At 37.1% G+C, this 23,326-nt stretch overlaps 1 protein-coding gene across 11 annotated transcripts in view; it reads right to left on the minus strand.

Moving 5' to 3' along the window:
- Nucleotides 1-23,326, minus strand: part of LOC123764392 (longitudinals lacking protein, isoforms H/M/V) — a 177,414-nt gene that overhangs the window by 2,010 nt on the left and 152,078 nt on the right. For 3 of the 11 annotated variants that reach the window (XM_069315907.1, XM_069315908.1, XM_069315900.1), the window contains exon 5: nucleotides 11,525-13,868. The exons of 1 other annotated variant lie outside the window; for it this stretch is intronic. In XM_069315907.1, coding sequence (XP_069172008.1) covers nucleotides 13,593-13,868 — 276 coding nt within the window. In that variant the 3' untranslated portion in view covers nucleotides 11,525-13,592. Of the gene's footprint in view, nucleotides 1-2,393; nucleotides 2,824-5,163; nucleotides 8,446-9,302; nucleotides 9,773-11,524; nucleotides 13,869-19,321; nucleotides 19,582-23,326 lie in introns of those variants that run through there. 7 more of the 11 variants (XM_045752171.2, XM_069315892.1, XR_006773556.2 and 4 more) reach the window with 6 other exon arrangements.

The raw sequence follows: 23,326 nt of genomic DNA on the forward strand, positions 1-23,326 counted from the left end.
CTAGGCCACCAGTGTCAAGGCCTTCCTGTCAGTGTCAAGGCCACTAGTGAGATAGTGGCCCTCAAAATAATTAAGGTAAATTCATGCAAATATAGGTACAGTATATAAATAATAAGTGTACTATACAATGACACCTAAAAAATTCACATCATGTCATATTGAGACCCGATACAGATTCATGGGAAATCCAGATACAGCTTCTCATTGTCATGGACACAAAGCCTGCATGGTTTATAAAGATCCCAGTTGACCAATGACTATTCCCAGGATGAAACCCACTAAAGTTGCCTATCTCCCAAGTACTTATTTACTACTAGATAAACAAGTCCTGCCTTGCTGGGGATTGAACCTGAGACCATTCAATGGTTACCTGAAACATTGCCATTTTTTAGTTACTGTATTTAGCTCTGAATATTTTGGATTCTACTTATTGTAAATGATCGGTGTTTAACTAAAATAGGAAATTATGTTCAATGACTTTTCTCAAACATCTAATCCTTTCTTAATTTTGCCAATTTAGAAAAATCAATAAACAACTTGTTCTGAACAATATTAATGTTTACCATTAAAAAAGGATTACAAATAGTAACAGACCATTAGAGCTGAGCTAAGCTGTATGATTATGGAAAGCTGATGTAGTTATAAATATGGGCCTGAGAGTAAACACTTGTCTAATCTAAGTTTCAATGTTGTTACTGTACCACACACTGTTACATCTCCTGGTCAGCTGCTCTATATGTTTGCCACTAGATTGAAGAAGTATTTAGCCTGGTTAGAGTGAAATCTTTTTCCAATAATTTTAACACCATTATTGCTAGTTATGTTTGTCTGTGTGAATTTTTATTTTTCAAAATTAACATTATATTGCCTTTTGATGATGATTTTAAACACTTCCATTAAATCATCTTGGATTCATCTTCGTCAGAGACTGAATAAATATAGTTTTTTTTTAAATGGTTTCCATATGACTTATTTCAGTCATTGGGTGTGGCTGAACTTGTTGCAGTTTAACAAATGTTTTCTCAACTATAGTGACTATAAAACCGAATGTATTACTCAAGAATAGGATGAATTAATGAATTCCATATATTTAGCATGATCTCCATTCAACAATTTCTGTACTGTAAAAAGATTTGCCAATACTGAGTATAATACCCAAAACTCTTTTGCCTTTCTAATAGCTTCTGTGCATTACTTTAATGGCTTCAAGTAATTAGCCACTATCAGTCCACGGTCTCTCTCTTCATTTACGCTTGTTACTATTTATCTTCTAGCCAAAGTTAGAAGATTGAAGAAAAAGATGCAATATAATCACTATATACAAAATAATAACAATAATCAGCAAAATTGAAAAAGAGGAATTCTTGAAACCAGCAACTTCAAGAACACGCGGTCATAGATTCAAGCAAAGGAAACAAAGGTGCTAAAAAAATACTAGAAGGCTCTGTTTTGCAAACAGAGTGGTGTATGGTTAGAACAAGTTAAGTGAGAAGGTGGTGGAGGCCAAAACCCTCAGCAGTTTTAAAGAGTTATACGATAAAGCGTGCTGGGAAGATGGGACACCAGGAGCATAGCTCTCATCCTGTAACTACACTTAGGTAATTGCAATTTAAACAAAATTCATTTCCATAGTCCTTAAATAATTAAACAACATGAAGCATGACAAACTTCAATCATTCCTAAGAAACTAGGCCAGCAAACTAATGACCATTTATATATACTGTGCTGTATATATATTTTTTTAGTTTTCCAATGCTGGAAATGTGAAGTGTGAAACGAAAAACAAATGTGAATGTGTGCATTCTGTAGTTTAAATTTTATTGATCCTTAATTATGTTAAGACTGATAAAAATAAAATTTCTGCAAAAAATAAGTTCATAAATAACAAGCATATACTGCACTATACAAATGAATTCTAAGTATAAAAATCAGTCCCTACATTCCTAATTTCAGGTCTTCTAAATAATCTATAGCCAAATATTTCAAATGTATATCTTCCTCCAATACAGATGTGTTAATTATACAATATTTGGCAGAAAACAAAACTAAATTAACACCAGAGGGAAACCTACACAAACTGCATTACTAAAATCTGATGTACTGCATGTCATTTGGAAATAAAGTCTTCTAATATTTCACAATAAAAATAATTGTGTTTATTTAATGCCTCTGCTCTCTCTAATCCCATTTTTGTATTAGAAAATAACCCCACATGAAATTCATAAAAATGTCTTCATAGATTTCATCCAAGTACTCCCCTCACATAAGCCTGAGGTTTGCATGAGGTTCAAATGGCTACAGCAAAAGATTTGCATAAAAATTAGTTGATAGGATGTATACAATGTGCTATGACTTGAAAGATTTCAGTGTAGTAGGAACTGTGAAAAACATACTGTTTTAAGCATCCAATGTTCTAGTTTCTTCTGGGATGACAATAGTGTCTGGGTGTCGATGACGAACATGCCTGGCAAGGTTCTCCCTCACATTTGCTCTGTAGGGACAGTGCGGGCAAGGAAATGGCCTTTCTCCAGTATGAGTAATGAGGTGGCGCTCCAAGTGGTACCGCCGCTTCGTTCCAGCAAATACCTTGCCACATGCTGGGCAATTTAGAGCTGAACCCAAATCTGCTTCACTTAAAACAGGTTTCCTTCGACGCGGTTGGCCTCTATCACTGATTCCATTGTTGCTGGTGGATGTCTGACCTTCCATCAGACCCATTCCCATACTGCCTCGAGCTGCTAGAAGGAATGGAGTGACAGTTGTGCTGTGACCAAGATGGTGCCAGCTGTCCTGTCTGTGGAGGTTTCCAGACGCATCTGTGGCCTGGAAGGAATGGGAACTTAAGTCAACCACCTTCATGGTCAAAAGCAAATTAAATAGAGCTATACTCATTCATTAAAAATAAACCTTAAAAAGCAAAGAGGATTTTGAGGAGAAAACGTACTTTTAATAAAATACAGTTGGTCTATATAAAGCAATAAATAGATTGAACCAAAGACTTTAAAGTAAATCAAACTCTCATTCAGTCACATATGTTATACTAAGGAGGGTTATCCAGTGTTGCACGGGTCTGTCTGTCTCTCTCTCCCCTCCATTCTCTCTTTCTTTCTCTTTATCTCTCTTATCTCTTTACCTATCTCTGTATCAATATCTACCTCCCTTTCTATGTCTATCTTTGTATATCTATCTCTATATCTCTCTCTATATCTATTGCTATATATCTCTCTCTCTCTCTGTAAATTTCTTTCTATCTCTCTGTCTCTCTCTTTCTATCTCTATCTTGCTCTCTGTAAATATATATATATATATATATATATATATATATATATATATATATATATATATATATATATATATATATATATATATATATATGGATATCTGTATCTCTATCTGTTATCTCCTTACCTCTCTCTCTCTTTCTCTTTCTTATAAAAATAATATAACTGTCTACCATTGTCATGCAGGTGGTCTATCAGTGAGAGGAGCTCAGTGGTGTGAAATATTAAAAAAATAGTATAGTTGTACATTTGCTTTGAGGAGGAGGCGGGACTTGAGAAAGCCTTTGAGCTGTGGAAGGACTGTTTATTTAATACTGTTATGGCCAAAGTAATGATAGTAGAAAAAATATTTGTGTTAATTTTCACAAGATCAATGAATACTGTTGTATAAGAAAAAAATAGTTTTGAAATTTTAGTTTTCAAAATATTTTGATAGGTGTAGCTGGAAGCCAGCTCCAAAAATGATTGTTGGGGTAAGAATGTGACCCTGGAATGCTGTTTCCTTTTGAATTCTGGCAACACTGACCAGCTTATGAACATCCTATACTCCCCCCTTTGAATGTGAATTTGGGTGAGGCTAATCCCAAGCATCTGCCCTCCATCTTTGGACAAACAGACAGACAAATTATCTCTTATAGTATAGATAATTCACAATTAAATTAGAATTCTCTTAATGAACGTACCAGATGATATTTTTTATGCCAGAAATCTGCAGTAATCATACATTTCTGTAATAAATGGCTGCTGCATAATTTCTTGAACACATCTGCACTGCAACTGTTTCATGATAGTACAACAGAAATCCTCTAGATATTGCAAAATGTTACATAAGTACATGTATTACTAAAAAATATTATTTCTTTATTCTCCAAATTATTCACAGTTTCACACTCTCATTAGCACATTTTATTTAAAAATTCTTTTAATTGGGAATAATGTACCTCATTTATAAAATTTAATGGAAAGTTTAAAAAGAATTCTTGTTAACACCTAAATGATAATATGAGAATGACAGGGGAATCTTAGATAAAAGTTGGTTTATGTACTATTTACTGCAAAATTTCTTATATTTTCTCCATCATTTAAATGAATAAGATTGCTCTATAAGTTTCCCAAGTGAAAATAAATGCACAATAACTAGGAATATCCAACAGCCATGGGAGTACAGTATACCAAGTCATAAAAATATGCGATCATCAAAATGACTATCATTTGTGCATACTTTTTAATCAGTCAACTTGTTTTGTTTACTGTTTGTTTTTTGTTATAAACTTTTGTGTCTTTTAAACTTTTATTTTTGTTTAATGTCTGCAACAGATTTTTCTTTGTTTCTTTCATTGCTGCAAAATATCAGAACTGCATTTTACCATCAAAAGTATGACTCCTGCATTATTATAGCTCTCTCATACACTGTTAGTTTCATCATGATCCTCAACTACAAATTAACAATTTCATATTAACAATCACTTGTCCATTTTCAATTCTCTACAACACAAGCTTCACACATTAAACTAGTGAGAAGGCAGTAGATGCTAAAATCCATCAGTAGTTTTAAAATCCAAAGTCTGGATAGTCTCCCAGGCTTGGTAACTTCTTTTGATAATTACTTATGACATTATCAATTTCCAATTTTTTGTAACTATTGAACACTGTCTTTTGAACAAAACAAAGCAGTTTCTCTACAGCCAAGACACCTAAAATAAATCCCTGATTTAGTCTTAAGATGGAAGTGAATTATAGTACTGTACTTGATGAATATTAATTATGTTTACTGTTTACCACATGCTGTGTGTGAATGATTGGGAAGAAAATTATATATATAATCTCTATATTATCATGTTTGTTTAAACTTTTAGACATTGGTTTTCAGTAAGCCATCACAAAAATTACACAATTTTATTACAAGATCTCTTCAGTTAATACATACTGTACATCACAAATGTAGGATAAATAGTTGACGGCAGGGAACTCTACACAACAATAATTAACACAGACTGATAATGTTATCTGTGCAAAATTTGCCTCGAGAAAAAGCCAAAGTGCTCTCTGGCAAAATTCTACTTTGACTTAAAACTAAATATTCTGACTCAATGTCTCATAATTTGAATCTATTTGCAAAGATCATATATACTGGCATTATATTCCACACAGGGGCTTAAGAATACAAACGTCACAGTGTTCATTACCTAATGAACATAACTTTCCGTATTATATAATTACATTCAAGTATTAAATAGCTAAGTGACTGAGTCTGTGCTGCATCTGTGCTGCATCAATGCTGCATCTGTGCTGCATCAGTGCTGCATCAGTACTGCATCTGTGCTGCATCAGTGCTGCATCAGTGCTGCATCTGTGCTGCATCTGTGCTGCATCAGTGCTGCATCTGTGCTGCATTTGTGCTGCATCTGTGCTGCATCAGTGCTGCATCTGTGCTGCATCTGTGTTGCATCAGTGCTGCATCTGTGTTGCATCAGTGCTGCATCTGTGCTGCATCAGTGCTGCATCAGTGCTGCATCTGTGCTGCACCTGTGCTGCATCAGTGCTGCATCAGTACTGCATCTGTGCTGCATCTGTGCTGCATCAGTACTGCATCTGTGCTGCATCTGTGTTGCATCAGTGCTGCATCTGTGCTGCATCAGTGCTGTATCAGTGTTGCATCAGTACTGCATCTGTGCTGCATCTGTGCGGCATCAGTGTTGCATCAGTACTGCATCTGTGCTGCATCTGTGCTGCATTAGTACTGTATCTGTGCTGCATCTGTGCTGCATCAGTGCTGCATCAGTGCTGCATCAGTACTGCATCTGTGCTGCATCTGTGTTGCATCTGTGCTGCATCTGTGCTGCATCTGTGCTGCATCAGTGCTGTATCAGTGTTGCATCAGTACTGCATCTGTGCTGCATCTGTGATGCATCAGTGTTGCATCAGTACTGCATCTGTGCTGCATCTGTGCTGCATCAGTACTGTATCTGTGCTGCATCAGTGCTGCATCTGTGCTGCATCAGTGCTGCATCTGTGCTGTATCTGTGCTACATGAGTGCTGCATGAGTGCTGCATCTGTGCTGCATGAGTGCTGTATCTGAGCTGTATCTGTGCTGCATGAGTGCTGCATCAATGCTGCAGTGTTGTCACTCACCAGTGTGTTTGTACTACAGCTCTTTCACAAAAATATACAATAGATCTCAGTAATTTATTTGGTATACAACAAACTTTCATTAGAAACTATCCTGAATATGAGTAAGATCATTTAAAGAACACAGCTTTGTTCGTACATCCCCACCAGCACAAATAGTACAACTGGTATAAAATGCTTAACAAAAGTCATACAAGAATCCATTTCCAAAAATGTAAAGATCTTGGGTGAACCAAAATATTTTGAACAGTGGAAGATAAACCAAAATGCCAAAATGAAAAGCAATTATGTACTGTACATTCAAATATATATTTATATAAGATCCGTGTAACTTGATATCTTTTTTTTATAACTACTGTACCAGTAGGTAATTATTTTTCATACATTACTGTATTTTCAACTCAGGTAAGAACTTGCATAAAAAAATAGTAGAGGATTAATAACAAATGCAGTGTTATTACAACATGCATGGCATAAAAATCCTTATGTGAATTACAACTAAACAATCTGAAATCCTAAAGTATTCTTTAATAAAATATAAGTTCAGCAATAAATATATGATTGCTTTAATGATTTGTTTTAAAAATTATGTATTATATTCCCATAATATATATTGACAAGTTTATTGCAACAAAATGCAGAGATGGGAAAGAAGTTGGATATTTGAATGTAACACAATGTCTGCAAATGTTTCATTATCACTGATGTCTTCTTTGCTCATGAAATTTGCCAATCTCCAGAGATGAGGTGCCTTGTCGTGCCAACAAACTGCTGTTCTCTCTTACCCAGTGAAAACAAACTTAGCCTGAATATAGAGAACAATACGGGCAACAGTACTGCATATGATTACTGAATTGTTTCATGTGTCTCCTTTGTAGAAATTCCAAGATGGGAAAATGTGAGTCTCCCATTTTCTCCTATACCTATCTATGATTTATATTGTTCAATGTATTATCTAGTAACATATTATTGTATTTAATGTTAACACATTAAAACAATAACATAAATTTGGGAATCACTAAATTTATTTTCAGTCACATACAGTAGCTATTTAAAAAAAATGCAGTAATAATTTTGTTGGGGAAGTTCAATGCTATGTTGATATTTGTGTTCCAAGATGATCAGTAACTATGTACTACTTACTCTTTTAGGCACCAAATGAATGCAAGACTATTTCCTGCAGTGAAAACCATTTCTTGAAGCATACATTAATCTTTTATTTAGCCATATAACAAATACAATTTCTAATAACTAAAATATATAAGGTATGCACATAATATAATTGACATTATGGAAATGTTCCCAATCTTGGAAGCAATTAGTAAAAATGATATACAAATCTGTTGAAAGGAACTCAAATATCTTTGACTTTGCAAATTCACACTGACTAAAAATCTCAATGCATATAAATTGCCATTCCTCAAATTTTGAAACTGTGATGTGATCAAATGGTTTAGCAATAATAGTGTAAATTTCTAGTCAAATTAGCTAAATTTCCTTAAAAAGAACTTGGTTAAAGACCCAAGCTAAGAATGGATACTGCAGAGTGTGAGACAGGAAGGGTCATAAGACCTGCTGGAAGCTGTGGGCTTCCTCACCATTGTAATACTGGTGAGAAAACACTGTATGTGGAAATAGTACTGTATTGTGAGGTTTACAAATGTAAAGAACAGAATAATCTGAGAGAGGAATGGTGGATGAAATGACAAAAACTCTACAGATGAATAATTGTTGGTAATGTTCACATAAAAGTTTCTGTTGTATAGTAGTACAGTATGACAAATCTAGAAAGGAGACACACTATGTGTTGGTAGAGGCTGGTTCAAGGTGAAGTCGACGAATATGAAGCTTCAGATTGTCTACACGGTTAGATCCATGTGGACAATATGGACAACGAAAAGGGCGCTGCCCAGAGTGGGTCAGCATGTGGCGCTCCAAGTTCTGCTTGCGATTCACACCCGAGATGAACCGGCCGCATACAGGGCATTGCACACCAACACCTTCATCAGCCCGTGGCAGGGACCCACTCCGCCCCTGCAAGGAGGAAACCCATCTTAAGAGACCAAGAATGGAAGGGCCTGTACAGTACTGTACTAGGTTTCAACACTAATGTATTGGCAGCATGAAAACAGTGACATATATTCACTATCATCTTTGATCAATAATCAGAAAAGGATATTAACCTCCTTCTACAAGACATGGTGATGCTCAATGCCTTGAGAACTGAGCGCATTTTTTAAAGTTTTTTATGCAGCTGTTATTTTGCAGATGTTAAGACAATCTATTGGGTCTGATGTCTGTGCAGGTGATAGTGCAACAAGTGAGTTTTCTTCTGCCTCAAAAAAATTAATTTTCACAGCCAAAAAAGCTTGTCATGTTGTTATGCAGAGGGTGCTGATTTGCAGCTAAAACTATGGGTGTAGTTGATACGCAGTTTGGGGCATATGGGAAGGGGGGGTGGTATCATGAGGCTGTATCAGAAATATGACCCTATCCATTGTCAGTCTCATAAAACATGACAACCATCAATAAACCATTTATAAAACATTCAACTCTTATTCAAAATTTATATCATGATTCACTATACATTTACTGTAGTTTCAAGTTAAGGAAGAGGTCACAACTTTATATTACTAGTTACAGTTATTTAACAAGCATAGAAAACAATCACATTATTATGTGATTTGTTTTTACAAATACTGTATCTTTAAATGTTTACATTAATTTGCAAGAGAAATCTCCCACTAAATCGTATTTTTAATCACTGAGTGATATATCTTTCTAAGGAGTACTGAAGAGTATTTAATTATATTAATCCATGGATTGCAAAAGTTAAATCAAGTGAGTCCCACATTTCCCATAGCACACAGCTAATGTAGTGTGAGAATTACCTTAATCTATTAGTTTGCAAGATGTGACTATTTTGCTTTTAATAAATCAGTCAACGTCATGATGATTGTTTTGTGGAATTATCAACATCAACTTCAATGGCTGAGGTTGGATGAGAGGCGTGGGTGTTGCTCTCTAGATGTGCAGGATGCGAGTTCTTCAGATTATATATTGGACGAGCAGTGTTAGAGACCAGCTCACGGTGAATAGTAAATATGTGGCTTTTCAAATTGCCAATCCTGTTAGTGCGATGTGGACAGTGTGGACACTGATAAGGCTTTTCTCCTGTATGAGTGAGCACATGACGTTCAAGATCCTGGCGTCGATTGCGTCCATGGAAACCTCGGCCACAAACACTGCATGCTAGTTGCTCTCCTGGTACTCCATGGGCACCAGATGGAAGAGTATGAGCTGCAGACCCAGCGGTAACAGCCAACAACGCCATCGGCAGTCCCACCTCAAACCTGCGCCCCTGCAACACGAAACATCCTTCCTCAGTGGCCGCTTTTTCAATTACAGTATTAGACATGAACTAATAATGCTAGATTAAACATTATGAGACTGTCTTAGATCAGAGGCAACAAAGATATTTATTTTGCCTATAGTACATTTTATTTTAATTAAATTAGGTTTGTGAATACTCATCACTTACAAATACACATAGAAATCATTAATCATCCATACAGTTCACATTGTGAATGCTTTTAGCTATGAGATCATTAATTAATGAAATAACAATTTGATTTCATTGTATACACTTATGAGTGACCAATTAAAGATGCTACACCACTGCCTGAATTACTCTACTAAACAATAATTTGTTTTGAGCAGCAGATATATATTTTTTCACTTCATATTGCCATTGATACAGTTGAGGCTGCTTACAGTTTTTGGCATGTAAGACTGCATTTGTAACCAACTTAGCTTTTCAAGGGATTGATGCCTGCTTTTTCCTAAATATGACTAAAGTAATAATTTTTCCTTTAGCTATGATTTACAAATCTTGTAGCATAGTAGTCTATGTCCTCGACTCACGATTGAAGAGCCGGTGTTCAATCCCCGGGCAGGACAGAAATAGTTGGGCACTTTTCCTTTCACTTGATGCCAATGTTTATCAAGCAGAAAACAGGGAATAAGAGAGTTAAAAAAAATTGTGGGTGCTTCTAGGGGAAGGTCAGTAGATGACTTGAGGGGATAAGCCTACATACAGGTTTCTTGTCCCCAACAATAGGAATAATCATAAAGAAAAAAAACATGTACAGTAATTTACAAATTATATTCATTACCATAATTTTTCTTCACATAAACACAGTACATATGTTGGTACATACAGTATCATAATATGATGGTTAATTTATAGGCACTCTTCCTTCAGATATAGATGCATGTAGAATTGATTACCAGTGTGAATGTAGCCAAGTGTGCTACAAGATGAATGTAATAAGCAGTACTGTATTGCAGTGAGAGTGTAGTCAACTGGTGCTGCTGTATGAGTGTAATTACGTAAGTAGTTAGGTAAGCGCAATTACAAGATAAGAGCTACGCTCATGGCGTCCCCATGTTACCAGCACTTTTTGTCAAATAAACGCTTTGGAACTACTAACGGTTTTGGCCACCACCACCTTCTCACTTAAATATGACTTCTTGTTCTTGAAGTTCTAGGTCTCAAGAGTTCCTTATCAACAATTTTATCGATTCCTGTTACTATTGTAACGCCTCTTTTGTTCTATCTTCTAGCTTTAGTATATTTAATACCTTGAACCTTTCCTCGTAGCTCTTGTCTTTCAGTTCTAGAAGCCATTTAATTGCACATCTTTGCACTTTTTCCAGTTTGATCTCACAAATGTTGTGAACAATTTCATAGCACTTCACCATCCATGTATTTAAAAACAATTCTGAAATTGTTAAGCACAGCATAGACTCCTCACATAACGTTCCTTGTGTGGTTCCTCAGGTGACAGTTTTCTATCTTGGACACCCTTAATGCTATTTATCTGAATTTTTTAAAGCTTTTTCACATAATTTGTATGCTGTGTGTAATTACCTAAATAAGTGTAGTTACAGGATGAGAGCTAAACTCTGTTGGGTACTAAGGCCAATTAGAGATACTGAAATATTATCTTTGTAATGAGTAAAATTTTCCTTTTCTTTTTTTACTTATTTATAAATTATACAGAAAGTGCCAATTATCTTATTTTTCTAATGTGGCCATTGAAAAACGTCATAATTTAGTCTCATTTATTTAATGTTTTATCTTCACAGGATTTTGAGGCCTATTAAAAATGCAACATCTATTGAAACAGACCTCAAAATAAAATATTCCATAATACAAACTTCTATAATACAGCACAAAATTAACGAAAGTAAAAAATAAATATTGTACTGTAAATAACCATATTACTGTTTAAATAAAAATCTTATTTTTTGGCTGTTACTATAAAATATAAACATTACACCTAGAAAATAAACAATGACATTTCCCATTCACTTTCATACAACATCAAACATTTTATAAATACATAAGTACACTACAAGAACTTGAAGAGTTCGCTCAATCACAAACCAAGATGTAAACAAATGAGAATATTGCCAACAAATTACTACCTATACCTATGATTAAACCTTCTCAGCTACCAAGATGTCAGATGGCTTCTTGTTCCTAGCAGCTGATGTGAAATTTTTATGAATATATGGTAATTAACAAATTACTAATTTTCATATATGGTCCCTGTAACCAACCATTTCCATTCTACTCACAATTATACAACCTTCATATACATAAGACTAAGGCTATTGCCTGAAGCCCATTCACAACAAACATAACTGAAGTAATTAGTCTATGATAAGAATTGGGACCAAAAACTAGATACTCTATTATATGTATTTTTCATTTGAGGTAATTACATCCATGTCGTATATCACCACAAGCAATCTTACATCATCATAAGTAATCATGTTTCCAGTCATCATTGTCAATCACACTAGGGCTGCAGGTTATAATTGCACTGTGCTAATAACTACACACTGTATATAAAATGAACTAATAAATAGAGTCAGAACATGATCATACTTAGGATCCATTGCTAATAACCTGTCATTTCTAGCCCTTTCTAGATTTTTGCATTATGTTTGTCTTTCAATATCCAATAAATAATTTAATTTAAAGAATTATGCATGAGATATAGGGAAAAATTCAAGCTTCTTGTTCAGCCCGAGTGAACCCCTAAAATAAAAATTCTGGGAATAACCCTATACAGTACTTTGCTAAAAAAATTAAAATATTAATTACAGTTTTAATTAATGAAACAGAAATCCAGCTTATAAATCAAACCTGATGAAATGCTGCAACCACAAAATCCAATTCCTTGTAGTTTACACAAAACCTTACAAAAATTGAAGTCAACTTTCGATCATGCATGTTTACCAAGGAAACACAAAGGATAAAAGTGCTCTAATGAGAGAGTGGCTGAAAATAGATGTCTCAAAGCTACGAACTGTAAAATGTCAGTAATTATGTGTGAGGTATTCATGCAATAGCTAAATCTTGCTTGGCTTATCTTCTTATTAACAATGAACACTTCCCCTGATTTAAATTTAAGGTAAAGTTATGAGCACTGTAACAGTGATAGGATGAGATGCTGTATATCCAAATTATTGGTACATCTCACCATTTCAAAACAGGTACAAAAAATTAGTAAGTTAGCACTGAAGATTGATGGCAAATTAACTTTGCAGTTCAAGAAGACAGATTCTATTTCAAAGTTAGATGAAGTTGGGAGAACATTATTTACTATATATTGTTCAGGACTGGTTGGTTCATAACATCACATCGTTTAACTACCAAAAAACTTTTCTATCACTTCTAAGCTTGCTATCCAGCTCAGTGCAAACCAATATTCTTGGTATTGTATATACTGTATATGGATTAGTCATGAGGCTGTCAAGTATTACTGATGGTTAGACATGCATTTTGTTTTATAATGAAATGCTATTACAGCATGTGAAATGCAGCAAATGGTAAATCAATTGCAAGCCAATTAGGCAATGAAAGATTATTCCAAATATTATCACAAGCAGGAGCTAAAAATTGTGACGGTTCTTTTGGATCCTTCTTTTTCATTAATTTTACATGTTTAAATATTTTTCAAAAAATTTGGTTTCCTCTGTTACATATGTAAATGTCTTTGCAATATAAGACAAACTACTATAAGATGTTTGTCATTCAATAAGGCCCAAGAACACTTAGGTACTCTACAGAATAGATAAGACACAGGCAGTATAATCAGATTAATTTATGTACTACTCTGCCGCGTTTCTAATGCATCGCCCTCATGTGGGATGGCTTCAAAATCTGCGGGAACCTCTTCCCCAGGATGGATCTTACGAATGTGTTGCTTGAGCTTGTCCTTGATACTGGCAGCATGTGGACAATAAGGGCAGCGGAATGGCTTGACAGCCAGGTGAGTGGCTAAATGCCTCTTCAGGTGCCAATGGCGGGCGAAGCAGCGGCCACATGCTGGACACTGGAAAGGCATACCACTTGCCACTTCCTCCGCCATCACTGTCCCCTGCAATACAGAGAACAGGTCGGGTCGTCACTAGCTTGTTTCAGGCACTTTAGCCTTGTTCATAATTCTCCAGCCTTGATTTGTGGTTGTTCTGCTAACAAAACGCATCATATTTTGGCCAACCAAGACTTACAGGTTAATCAAGTACTGTACAGTTTTCTATACATATGAATACAGCATAAGCAAAAATATATATATATCTTCTTTTGAGTTCATAAAATACTTCAAAATAAAACATACATTAACAGTAAATTAACATACCATTAAGTGGTACATGTAGTCAGGGATTCATTTTACATCATCAAATAATTATCCCAATTATGGACAACAATACTAAACACACAAAGCAGTAGTTATACAATTTCGATGTCTCAAACACGGAACTTGTGCAAACCATTATTGCCTGTTCTTACAATAGTTAAACGGTGATTTAAAATTGTAAATGTATTCTTAGCAAAACATCCATATTTATGGGGCTGTATGATTCCAATATACAGTGCTATGTATTGTCCCCCCCACCCCCCAAAACAAAATATCTCTTACTGGGGTAGCTGTCATCATCGAATAGAAGTTATATCTATATTTTATTTTGAAACTTTTATTTGAATTGTATTCATGTATGGTATACATTTAAGAAGTAAAATGGGTCTGCTTACCTGCATTTGAAAGGCTCTAAGATGGATGTGTAGATTTGTATGTCAACATATTTAAATACTGTACTATACTGTGCAACTTTTGTTTATTTCATAATGTTAACCTTTACTATATGAGTATTTATTTGTCAGACACAATTACTGCAATATATAAATACCCAGAGCCTTTAATATTTGTAATACTGTACTGCACACATAAACGACCTTGATACTGGTACAAACAACAAGATAAGGCAATTAGTAGATGATACTGTATTGAAAAAAGCCACATCATAAATCCAATAAAAAGAATCCAGGGAACTACAGAACCTTATAATTGGCAAATACAATCCAGTGTAGACAAGTGTAAACTTATAGCTGAAGAAAAGAAAGTGGCACATATTAGTACAGTAGCACTAATATGTACTACTACAGCTCCTTGCTGTAGTAGCACTACAGCAAGGAGCTCCAGGAAAATTTGATTGCCTAAGTATTAAGTATTATAGACCAAGGTGAAGAACATAATACAGTACACTGCTTTTCCTTCTTCTAATATCAGACATAGGCAAAAATATAAGTCACAGGTTCATATCATCCTTTGCAGATGTCACAAAAATCAGCATGAAAATCACCTTTGATGAAGACATTCAAAAACTTCAAGCAGACATTAATAAAGTGTTTGACTGGGCAACAGAAAATAACATGATGTTTAACAGTGATAAATTCCAGGTACTCAGGTATGGTAAAAATGAGGACCTTAAACATAATACAGGGTACAAAACACAATCAAATCTGCCCATATGGTATTAGGAAAGCAGCATGTAAAGGATTTGGGAATAATGATGTCTGACGATCTAACATTTAGGGAGCATAACCAAGCAATTATTGCATTAGCCAGAAAAATGATAGAATGGATTACGAGAACTTTCAAATCCAGGGATTCCATCACAATGGTTGTACTATTCACTTTCCCCTTCAGATCAGATGAGATTGCTGAAATAGAGGGATTACAGAGAACATCTACGGCATACATAGATGCGATAAAGCACCTAAATTATTGGGAGCGTCTCAAAGCTCTCTAAATGTACTCACTAGAAAGGAGACGACAGAGATATCAAATAATACACACATGGAAAATACTGGAGGGCCAGGTCCCAAATCTACTCAGTAAAATAACAACATATTGGAGTGAATGATATGGAAGAAAATGCAGAATAGAGCCAGTGAAGAGCAGGGGTGCCATAGGTACAATCAGAGAACACTGTATAAACATCAGAGGTCCACGGTTGTTCAACATCTTCCCAGCGAGCATAAGAAATATTGCCGGAACAATCCGGACATCTTCAAGACAAAACTAGATAATTTTCTTTAAGAAGTGCCAGACTAATCAAGCTGTGGTGGATATGTGGGCCGCTCCAAGCAACAGCCTGTTGGACCGAGCTCTCACAAGTCGAGCCTGGCTTGGGGAGTAGAACAACTCCCAAAACCCCATCAAGCAGGTATCAAGCAGGTGAGTGGTGTCCCAAGAAACAAAGGTACTGTATAGTGAATTTGAAAAATAATTGAGAACAAATATGCAAAAACAAGTGAAAAAGTTTGAATAAATAAAGTTTATATTCAAAACAATAGCAGATGACAATAACAAAGAAGGCTCTTGGCATGAGGAAGGACTACACAAAAGACATTGATTTTCATAGCTTTGATGTGAAAAAATATTTGCATGCATGGTTTGCACAGCAAATTGGTAAAAATAAGGAACATTGTAAAATATCATGAGGAAATTATTAGGAATTTGAGGAGCAGTAATGAAGACTTAAGAAGCAAGATAACAGCTCTGGAAGGTCAAATAAAGGAAGCCAAAAACACTCTTAAAGTGTATGAAAATTCAGTGTTGGTGTGAAGAATTGCCTTAGTGTACCTTCTTGGTGATTAAGTCCTGCCTTTTGTTGGACCAGTAGTTGTTATCAGAGATTTCATTCAGTGTTAAGTTAAAGTAACTCCAGAGTTATTTTTATAACTTAACTCTTAAGGGTATGATAATAAAATCAGTTGTTAATTTACCCAACTATTATTTAGACCTTAACCTGTATGTCTTAATGAAATTCCTCCCTAACAATGACAAGGATAAGTTATCCTGCCAAGGTATGTCATTTAAATAAAGTCTTGAAATTATGTGCAATTGTAGTGTATCGTGGTACTTCCGAGGAGGACTCGCCATTTTCATACACAATGCATTATCATGTCTATATGGTAAAGAGGAGGTTCCAATACTCATGACATCTATACAATAGTGGTAAAATGCTCATGCCCTTACACAACTTTCCCTGATTTGTTTAAATAGTTGCTGTAAAGGGAACTTTTGGATATTAATGGATATTAATATCCATATAACTTGCAAAGCAGGATTAAAATGCACACAGAGGGAGCGAGTGAGCGAGAATGAGTGTAATTACCTAAGTAATTACCTAAGTGTAGTTACAGGATGAGAGCTACGCTCGTGGTGTCCCGTCTTCCCAGCACTCTTTGTGCTGGGAAGTGTGTGTGTGTGTGTGTGTGTGTGTGTGTGTGTGTGTGTGTGTGTGTGTGTGTGTGTGTCTTGTGTACTATATAGCAGTAGTACTGTTGAACTAGCACTCTTCTGAATGCTCTTTCAAGACAAGAAAGATGCAGCCTGCCCAACTATCTCTTTCTTGCAAGATTTCTGTAGTTCTATCATAAAAATCTAAGTTTGTTCAGCAGGACCTTATAGTTCAAAAACCATCGTGACCACCTGTTATTTGGTCATTTCTTTAAACAATAATTACACAGGTGGGTACAAGAGTAAATGACTTCTGACTTCGGTCAGCTGGCTTACAGCTTTCCCTTCCCATAGCTCATGTTAAAACATACCCTACGAACAAATCCACAAGGGCCGTGACGAGGATTCAAACCTACGTCTGAGAGCATCCCAGACGCTGCTGTAATCAGACGATGCTCCCAGACATAGGTTCGAATCCTCGTCATGGCCCTTGTGGATTTGTTCCTTTGATATATCACGCTATTGTGATTTCTGTGTGTAACATACCCTACTAATTTTCCCTGGAATATGATCCACTAATCAGTTAATAATCAAGTTCCCAATTAGTGCTGGATTTAAAGGGGGCAAATTTTTAAGGATTGACACCCAATCACTCCTCCCTGGCCAAGGCTTGAATTCAGACAGTCACCCCATGAGGTGTAGGATGGGTGTGCTACCAATATGTCACTTTTTCAAAAAAAATTACTGCTATGTGCAGATGCACAGGGAACTGCTAGGGAACAAAGTACTGTTAAAAAATAAGGGTAAAAACAAAAAGTAAAAATATTATTTACTAAAACAATTATTTGCATCATATGTTAAGAGCCAAACTGGAATATGATGTCCACACCTAAAGAAGCATAGCATTAATTAAAAAATAAAAAAAAATAACTGAGATGAGAAATACAATCTATGAGGAAAGATTGAAGGTAGTGGACATATCCATATTATATTTATTATATAGTTCAGTATTGGAAAACAACAAAAAGAGAGGATAACATCAACACATTCCCTTTTGAAAGAATATGAAGCAGCAGACAGGAAAGATATTCTGATACAAAAAAAAAACTGAGTAAAGGATCGGTTTTAAATAGCCAGACAAATGACAACAGTATGCTAGCAAGAAGTATTTCTTCACAAATTATGTGGGTTGATGATGAAAAAAAAAGAGGGCAAGAGAAAGCAGGGAATGGGGGAGGGAGTGGGAGAAGGGGGATAAAAGGGAGGAGGAGGGGGGGAGAAAGGGAGTGGGAGGAAGGGGGAGGGAGTGGGGGGGAGGGAGTGGGAGGAAGGAGGGGGTAAAACAGCAGAAAGTGATAAGGACATTTTTGATAAACTATATAGAGAAGAACGATCATTATAAACGTAGCTCTATTTCTATGTGTATAATCACAAATAAATAATTACATCAGCAGGAAGCTTGACCTTATGACCCTGGTCAGTTGCTAGTGTGCTTAAAATTTAGTGTTTCTATTTATTGTGTGACTATCTGCAAGCATACACGGTATGTACGTATATAACAGCATGATAATATGTATTATCAACTCTATTTTTGGCAAATTTTTACTCAAGACAGCATATAACATGTGGTGTGGCACAAAGTTTACTGCAATGAGTTGCCATCATTAACACTTTCACTTCATTTTCAAATTACCATATGCCAGTCACAACAATATTGCCTACAGTAACTTTTGCCAGCTATTGTAATGTAAGATACACATCACATCTGCCAGTCAATACAACATATAGTACACATCTACCAGTCATTACAACATATAGTATGCATCTATCTGTCATTACAACATCGAGAGCACATCAGCTAGTCTTTCCAACATGCAACACACATTTGCCAGTCATTATAACATACTGTACGATACTGTACACATTTGCCAGTCATATCCAACATACGATACTGTACACATTTGCAAGTCATATCCAACATACGATAATGTACTCATTTGCCAGTCATATCCAACATACTATACTGTACACATTTGCCACTCATATCCAACATACGATACTGTACACATTTTCCAGTCATTACAACATATAATACTGTACATGTTTGCCAATCATTATAACATACAATAATGTATACATACCTTGCAGTTACCTTGGTATGTATACAGTATTGTATGTTGTAATGACTTGTAGATGTGTACAGTACAGTATGTCATAATGACTGGCAAATGTGTACATCTGTCAGTTATTAAAACACAGTAAATATGTAGTCATATAATGTTCAGCAAGATGACCCAACGCACTTTTATTGGTCTGGACGGCCTCGTTCCCCGGGTATGGGCTCTCCAGGGTGAATCTTGCGTATATGAAGCTTCAGGTTGTCCTTAATATTGGAAGCGTGAGGGCAGTATGGACATCGGAAAGGCTTGATGGCCAGATGTGTGGCCAAATGTCGCTTGAGGTGCCAGTGGCGGGCGAAGCAGCGGCCACATGCAGGGCACTGGAAGTCAGCAAAGCTCCCACTGCTCAGACTCGCCTCCGTCACTGCTACGCCCACGCCCGCCTGTAAGCACAAGACACGCGTCAACCCCTCTCCCACCCAGCACCAGTCACAACGGTATCATCCACTGACTCACTGGCAACTCCATGTCATCCAGCACAACTTTCAACATTTTGTGTCCTCAACAGAGAGGGCAAACACCTTTGCCTAAAACAAAATGGCTTATATTTTAATCATGAAAAAAATACAAAGAGTATAGAAATCACATCTTCATCATTTCACTCAGTTAAATGAGCTCTGGCATGTCCAACATAAAAAATTTTGCAAAGATAAAATCTATATGTTGTAGTCCAAACCAAAACAAAAAAATTTCAGCATTAAAAGTAGTATGGATTAAGATATGCCATTTAAATCAAGCTTAAATTGAGGAAAATAGTAAATTTGCTATACAGTACTGTACTGTAATTTTTTTCATAATTCTTGTAAAAAACCTGTTACATAACTAGAGCAGACATTTTTTATAATTATAAATTCTGTTCTGAGTTCACACTATATACATTTTTATCCAATTGTGAAGAGCCCTGTCTATATACGATATAATACTTTTATCTAAAGTTTTTCCCTCAGTTTACTCCCTTCAGGAATCCCCACTACAGAGATTGATCACATGTCAAATCTTCCCAAATGAATTTTAAGCAGCTGATTATTTCTAAACCTTCAATGAGTTTAATGTACTCAAAGATAATACATGTAACTTACATGTATTTCCGTACATGTAAGGAAAAACAAGGATGAATAGAGAAAATTACTTAGCCTCTTCAAATTCAGCTAGAAACAGCTGTTTCTAGCACAAATAACTCCAATATGGCACCCTCTCACCAGAGCTCTGCCACTGATCCCTCAACAGGTCTTATTTCCTCTGGCAGGAGCCTAACTGACCCTAGCAAGAATCTCACTGGTCCCAGCAGGAGCCTAAGTGACCCAGATCACAATAAGTGCAGATGAGAGAAGTGTATGGCAGAGGCTCATAAGTTTAGCAAAGACCAGTAAATGCACAGAGCACAGTAAGTGTACAGAGCACAGTAAGTGTACAAAGCACAGAAAGAGAACATGTCACAGAAAGTGTACAGAACACAGAGTACAGGGCACAGAAAGTGTACAGATCACAGTAAGTGTACAGAGCACAATAAGTGTAAAGAGTACATAACATGTACAGAGCACAGACAGTGTACAGAGCACAGTAAGTGTAGCAGACCATAATAAGTTTATCTATGTTGTATGCCAGAAAACTGGCTTACATATCATACATAAATACAGAACTGTGCTATAATCTGTTAATACGATCTGATGTTCAAATATTATTTTTAATTCATAATACAACACAGCCAAATGGCAAGGTGTATTTTGATCAGGGTTTTCAATGCTATGCAAAATTAAATGCATAGCATGAAACATTTCTTAAGCAGCTTTTAGTAATAATAAGGAAACAGACAAAACATGCTAAAAATCCAAATATGATGTGACCATATACTGAGGATCATACTGTGAGTGTACTTCTTCTCAACCCAGTACTGTACTGAGGATCATACTGTGAGTGTACTTTGGCCCCCTCCCCCCCTTCCCCCAGTACTGTACTGAGGATCATACTGTGAGCATACTTAGGCCCCCTCCCCCCAGTACTGTACTGAGGATCATACTGTGAGTGTACTTAGGCCCCCTCCCCCTTCCCCCCAGTACTGTACTGAGAATCATACTGTGAGTGTACTTAGGCCCCCCTCCCCCCCTTCCCCCAGTACTGAACTGAGAATCATACTGTGAGTGTACTTAGCCCCCTTCTAGTACTACTGAGGATAATTTTGTGAGTATACTTCCCTCCCCCTCCCCAGTACTGTACTCAGGTGCATACTGTGAGTGTACTTCCCCCTTCCCCCAGTACTGTACTCAGGTGCATACTGTGAGTGTACTTCCACCTTCCCCCAGTACTGTACTCAGGTGCATACTGTGAGTGTACTTCCACCTTCTCCCAGTACTGTACTCAGGTGCATACTGTGAGTGTACTTCCCTCCCCCTCCCCAGTACTGTACTCAGGTGCATACTGTGAGTGTACTTCCCCCTTCTCCCAGTACTGTACTCAGGTGCATACTGTGAGTGTACTTCCACCTTCCCCCAGTACTGTACTCAGGTGCATACTGTGAGTGTACTTCCACCTTCCCCCAGTACTGTACTCAGGTGCATACTGTGAGTGTACTTCCACTTTCCCCCAGTACTGTACTCAGGTACATACTGTGAGTGTACTTCCCCCTTCTCCCAGTACTGTACTCAGGTGCATACTGTGAGTGTACTTCCCCCTTCCCCCAGTACTGTACTCAGGTGCATACTGTGAGTGTACTTCCCCCTTCCCCCAGTACTGTACTCAGGTGCATACTGTGAGTGTACTTCCCCCTTCCCCCAGTACTGTACTAAGGTGCATACTGTGAGTGTACTTCCCCCTTCCCCCAGTACTGTACTCAGGTGCATACTGTGAGTGTACTTCCCCCTTCCCCCAGTACTGTACTCAGGTGCATACTGTGAGTGTACTTCCCCCTTCTCCCAGTACTGTACTCAGGTGCATACTGTGAGTGTACTTCCACCTTCCCCCAGTACTGTACTCAGGTGCATACTGTGAGTGTACTTCCACCTTCCCCCAGTACTGTACTCAGGTGCATACTGTGAGTGTACTTCCACCTTCCCCCAGTACTGTACTCAGGTGCATAGTGTGAGTGTACTTCCCCCTTCTCCCAGTACTGTACTCAGGTGCATACTGTGAGTGTACTTCCCCCTTCTCCCAGTACTGTACTCAGGTGCATACTGTGAGTGTACTTCCCCCTTCCCCCAGTACTGTACTCAGGTGCACACTGTGAGTGTACTTCCCCCTTCTCCCAGTACTGTACTCAGGTGCATACTGTGAGTGTACTTCCCCCTTCCCCCAGTACTGTACTCAGGTGCATACTGTGAGTGTACTTTCCCCTTCCCCCAGTACTGTATTGAGGATCATACCATGGTCCTCTTGTGAGGACTTTACTCTAATATACCAGTACTGAAATGTTTTCAGTTTATCCTTCCTTGTGTGACCTTTTCGTCATCCTTAGATAGCAGAAGGTTTTGATCTTTATGAGCTGTTGTTCATTCATGTTGTACAGTTTGGGATGATACTGCCAATGTGGTGCTCTCAATTGTGACTTGCTCTTTATGTCATTAATGTAATCTCTGTAATGCAATCTTTTATGTAATCTCACTCCATTATAAATCTACGACCATTTATGAATTAAAGTTTACAATTTCAATTTTATTTGATTTAAGCTTAGAAGTGATTAATTAAATTGTATACTGTACAATTTATACTGTACACTGTATATTTATATTGTATACTGTAACTATCTACCAGCCTCTGTATGGTGGGTGTTCTGATGGGAGAGGCATGGTGGGTGTTCTGATGGGAGAGGCATGGTGGGTGGTCTGATGGGAGAGGCATGGTGGGTGGTCTGATGGGAGAGGCATGGTGGGTGTTCTGATGGGAGAGGCATGGTGGGTGTTCTGATGGGAGAGGCATGGTGGGTGTTCTGATGGGAGAGGCATGGTGGGTAGTCTAATGGGAGAGGCATGGTGGGTGGTCTGATGGGAGAGGCATGGTGGGTGTTCTGATGGGAGAGGCATGGTGGGTGTTCTGATGGGAGAGGCATGGTGGGTGGTCTGATGGGAGAGGCATGGTGGGTGTTCTGATGGGAGAGGCATGGTGGGTGGTCTGATGGGAGAGGCATGGTGGGTAGTC

Source organism: Procambarus clarkii, chromosome 82 (assembly GCF_040958095.1).
Source record: "Procambarus clarkii isolate CNS0578487 chromosome 82, FALCON_Pclarkii_2.0, whole genome shotgun sequence".
Lineage (NCBI taxonomy): Eukaryota > Metazoa > Arthropoda > Malacostraca > Decapoda > Cambaridae > Procambarus > Procambarus clarkii.